Source organism: Astyanax mexicanus, chromosome 24 (assembly GCF_023375975.1).
Source record: "Astyanax mexicanus isolate ESR-SI-001 chromosome 24, AstMex3_surface, whole genome shotgun sequence".
NCBI classification, from domain to species: domain Eukaryota; kingdom Metazoa; phylum Chordata; class Actinopteri; order Characiformes; family Acestrorhamphidae; genus Astyanax; species Astyanax mexicanus.
The window spans coordinates 31,277,501-31,282,500 of NC_064431.1; the positions used below are offsets into that span (position 1 = coordinate 31,277,501).

The 5,000-nt window shown below is 38.8% G+C and overlaps 1 protein-coding gene across 1 annotated transcript in view; it reads left to right on the plus strand.

Moving 5' to 3' along the window:
• The window catches only part of LOC103028121 (NCK-interacting protein with SH3 domain), a 19,242-nt gene that overhangs the window by 5,445 nt on the left and 8,797 nt on the right, over positions 1-5,000 (plus strand). The window contains exons 4-6 of the mRNA XM_022682534.2: positions 856-931; positions 2,464-3,041; positions 3,646-3,816. Coding sequence (XP_022538255.2) covers positions 856-931; positions 2,464-3,041; positions 3,646-3,816 — 825 coding nt within the window. The remainder of the gene's footprint in view (positions 1-855; positions 932-2,463; positions 3,042-3,645; positions 3,817-5,000) is intronic.

Consider the following 5,000-nt stretch of genomic DNA (forward strand, 5'->3'; position numbering starts at 1 on the left):
ACGGTGGATGTTAAAGTGTCCAGGTTTCAGTTCAGCAGGTCAGACGTTGTTCTGGGTTGATCCTCTCTGTGATGATCTGCACATTCCTTCAGTTTCCCCTCATGTTAAACATGTGAGTCGACTCATGAGGGATTATATACCATTAGCTGATAAATGAAGTTGAAATGCATGTTAGAGTGAAGAATTTAAAGCCATGCACTGTATTATACAGAATCAGAAGAATCAGTTTCTCTGATTTTGCTATTTATAGGTTTATGTTTGAGTAAAATAAACATTATTTCTATTATATAAACTACAGACAACATTTCTCCCAAATTCCAAATAAAAGTATTGTAATTTAGAACATTTATTTACAGAAAATGAGAAATGGCTGAAATAACAAAAAAATAATTTCAGAAACCAAGTTCAGAAATCAATATTTGGTGGAATAACCCTGGTTGGTTTTTAATCACAGTTTTTTTTTCATGCATCTTGGCATCATGTTCTCCTCCACCAGTCTTACACACTGCTTTTGGATAACTTTATGCTGCTTTACTCCTGGTGCAAAAATTCAAGCAGTTCAGTTTGGTGGTTTGATGGTTTGTGATCATCCATCTTCCTCTTGATTATATTCCAGAGGATTTCAATTTGGTAAAATCAAATAAACTTATAAGTTTGAGTGTTTTTTTAGCATTAGGTTATTTTCCCTTATTATTTCAAATCAACAAGGTGTTGTAAATAAATATTCCGGTTCATATGGGTGTATCAAACCAAACAAGTTGAACTGAACGTTTCATTAAAATGTTGAAAATCTTTGCATCCCTTCTCTGGTCTGATTTTACAGTGTATTATTCAGGATTTCTCTCTTTTCTGCAGATTCCCCCTCAACCCCGCAGAGCCGCTCCTATAACCCCCCCTCCTCCAGAGAAACGGAGGGAGACCCGACGCCCAGGTACACACACACACACACACACATTAACATTCATACTGTAATACACTACAGGATACTGGAACACACACTCTCAGCAGTGCAGGTTTGTGGGAATGAATGAATGAAATGTACAGTCCCTCATTTCTCTAAACACAAACTGTCACCAGCTCACACTTTAATCTTTTCACTCCATTTTAATCAGGCTGATGAAAATCAGTGGCTGACGTGCTGCTCGTCCTCTTAACACTCCTATTATAATCTCTCTTTCTCTCTCTCTCTCTCTCTCTCTCTCTCTCTCACACACAATCTCTTTCTCTCTCCTCAGTGGAGAAGAGCTTTTTTGGCATTAATATATTGTGTAGCCAAAGCTTAAGATCCAGTCAATACGCACACACAAACACACACATATGATTCATATAAATAGTACTATTTTTACTATATTTTGTTACTTTAAACTAGTCGTGGGCAATATTATATCGTATACAATATATCGTGACACAGAAATATCATGATATTAAAAATCCATATCGTGATAATAGGGCTGTTCTGTCTTAAAAGTACTCTATTATTTACTGTGAAGCTTTAGGTGTATTTATTGTATAATTGTTTTAGTTTGCAGTTTATATGCATGCACTAAATATTCTGCAATATTATTTGCTGCATTATATTATTTTAAGCTATATTATTTATTTTGCCACATTATGATTATTCTGTTATACTATTATACTATATTCCTGAAATTAATTATTTATTTCTGTTTTCCTATATCGGCAAGTATATCGTTATCGCAAAAATACCCTGAAATATCGTGATATTATTTTAGAGCCATATCGCCCACCCCTACTTTAAACTGTGTATCACATTACTCAAAAGTGTTTTTTTATTATTATTATTTTAAAATGTTCTGCAGTAAAAAAGTGTTAAACAAACCAGAACAGAATATGTTTTATATTTAGATTCTTTAAAGTAGCTCCTCTTGCTTAGATGATCGGTTTTCGGTTATTTATGAGGTAGAATCACCTGGAATTCAGGCTTTCAGTTAACAGCTGTGCTGAACTCGTAAAGACTTAATTACTTGAATTTCTTGTCTCTTAATAAAGTGTTTGAGAGCATCAGTTAAAGTAAAGTAGTGAAGAGGTAGAGTTACAGGTATACAGTGAATAGTGAATATTTGAGTAATGTTCTAATCCAGATTATGAGAAGCAAAAACTACTCAACTAAATAAAGACTTAAATAAACGTTAAAAGTGTCCTGAAGTGCATTCACTGCAGAGACCATCAAAAACGTTATGATGAAACTGGCACTCATCAGGAGCGCCCCAGGAAGGAAGAGCAAGAGAATAAGTTCAAATAGTTTGTTTAACACTTTTAAGTTACTACATGATTCCTAATGTGTTCCTTCAAAGTCTGGATCACTTCACTATTCATTTATAACGTGGAAGAAAAAATAAAAGCATTATATATAATATATATGAATATGTGCAATATATATTTAACTACAGACTGGCAGTAACACTAAATTCTCTTTGCTGTGTTTCTATGATTTTCCATCAGATCCTGATGTGCCAGTCAGAGTGACCCCCTCTGGCCCCGCCCCCAGCCCTGATCAGCCAACTGCTGCAGCTTCGCCCTCCCCAATCTCCCCCTCCTCACACTCTGGCTCCACCCACTCTGTCGTTTCCTCCGATGTCAGTCTTCCCAGTGCCAGCAGCACTCCGCCTCCTGTGCCAAGCCGAGCTAAAGCTCCACCCCCTCCTCCCCCTGAGCGCACACCATCCCCAAACTCCCAATCAGCTCCCTCTAAGAAAGGCCCCGCCCCTCAACCCCAGCCCCAGCCAACCACAGCACAGCCCGTCACACCCCAGCCTCCCCTCGAAGACCAGTCAGAAGCTGAGTGGCCCTCGGCCCCGCCCCCCATTTCCATCAGCCCCACCAGTAGCCCCACCCACAGTTCAGCGTCTGTCCCCATGACGACGGGTGCGGAGTTAATCGAGCTGGTGAGGAAGAACACGGGCCTTAGTTACGAGATGTCGCGTGTTGCCGTGGGCGTGGTCGTCGGGCATCTGCAGACCACCATACCAAGCGTGTCAGCTGACCTGGAGCAGGTCCTGCTGTCATTGGTCGAGAGCAAGGTTACAGCGGCTAAACTCTGATTATGGACTATAAAACTAGAATAGAGTCTTTTACTTCATTAAAATTTAAGTTTTATTTGTTCCATATACACACAAATACACACACACACACACACACACAGTATAACTAGCAGTGAAATGATTACACACCTGTCTGATCACATGAGAAACAGAATAAAATACAAGATGGATAAAAAAAATTATTTCTGCTCTGGAGAAAATTATGAGAGCACTTCTAAAAATGATCAGTTTCTCTGCTTTTACTATTTCTAGGTATATTTGTGAGTAAAATGAACATTTTTGTTTTCTTTTATAAACTACTGACAACATTCCTCCCAAATTCCAAATAAAATATCGTCATTTAGAGCATTTATTTGCAGAAAATGAGAAATGGCTGAAATAACAAAAAAGATGCAGAGCTTTCAGACCTCAAATAATGCAAAGAAAACAACAAGTTCATATTCATAAAGATTTAAGAGTTCAGCATCTTGTCATGTTCTCCTCCACCAGTCTTACACACTGCTTTTGGGTGACCTTATGCCACTCCTGACCTTCTAAATGTTTTATATCTATATAAGTGTGTTTTCTGCCTGATCTCCTGCAGGATCTGAGTACAGCGCTGCCGCAGGGGCAGGTGTGTCATGATGAGCAGAGGTTGGAGGTGATATTTGGGGATCTGGCTCGACACCGGGACGACTCACAGCAGCGCAGCTGGGCTCTGTATGAGGATCACGAACTCATAGCCTGCTACCTGGAGGAACTGCTGCAGATACTGGTGAGACCCTTTATATACACACACACACACACACACACACAATTTTCTACTTCTCTTGCATATGTATAGTATACGAACATTGTCTATTATGATTTTTTTAGCAAGGAGAGCCCATTAAAGGAGAAGTCCAGTGTGAAATGGACTTGAATTGTAGTGAAACATGATTACAAGAATAAACTTTTTTCCTGAGTTTTCCACTTCTGTTCTCACCCATCATTTCCAAATACAGAGCTTTTAGCCAATGCTCCTAATAGGCGTACAATGCTAGTGATAAGGGCATAGAGTGAGCCATGCAAAGAAATCTTTTTTTTTTTTTACACTGTTAATAAAGTCAGAGTAGCTCCACACTTCATTAGTAGAATTCTGTGGGCCCTGACATTTAATACGAGGCACTGAGAGCTTTGTCAGTGCACATCCCTATAATCAGGAGATCGTCGGTTCGAATCCTGGTCATGCAGCTTGCCATCAGCTACCGGAACCCTGTAATAATATAATTGTCCTTGCTCTCTCTGGGTGGGTACAGTAGATGGAGCTCTTTCCCCTCATCACTCCTAGGGTGATGTGGATCAGCACAAGGCGTCTGTGAGCTGATGTATCAGAACCGAGTCTCTGCGCTTTCTACATATATTATATTATATATTTCTATGTATAATATATATATATTATTGAGATATTTTACACAAGCTGGAATTCTTGTAGTTTTTATTGGCTAGTTTTATACCTTGTTAATTTTGTTGCATGCGAGATACTATGCCCTAATCACTAGCATTCTAAACCTGTTGAGAGCATCCATTTCACACTGTATTTCTCCTTTAACTTAAATGAGCCACTATATTGACTCTGTTCATAAAATTAGTTAAATTTTTAAAAGTTAATCTCTCTTTAAAATAGTGTAAAAACTTTACAATGCTGTAATATTAGCATTATTTCGTTGGAATAGAGTGCTTTAAAAATGCCAGTGGCAGCATTTGCAAACTTAAGTCAGTGTAAATCAGCTGGGGTGCACTCATGCCTGAATAACAGTCCTTTTTTAGCCCAAAGTGCTCTGTTCTATAATAGACCCCAGTTTCAGTACCGCTTAGCTGGGTTTCAGATCCTCAGAGTGTGTGAGAGTGTGTGTGTCTGAGTGTGTATTCTTAGTGTGTGGGCAAACTTTGTCTTAATTTAAAAGTGTTGTGTCGCCT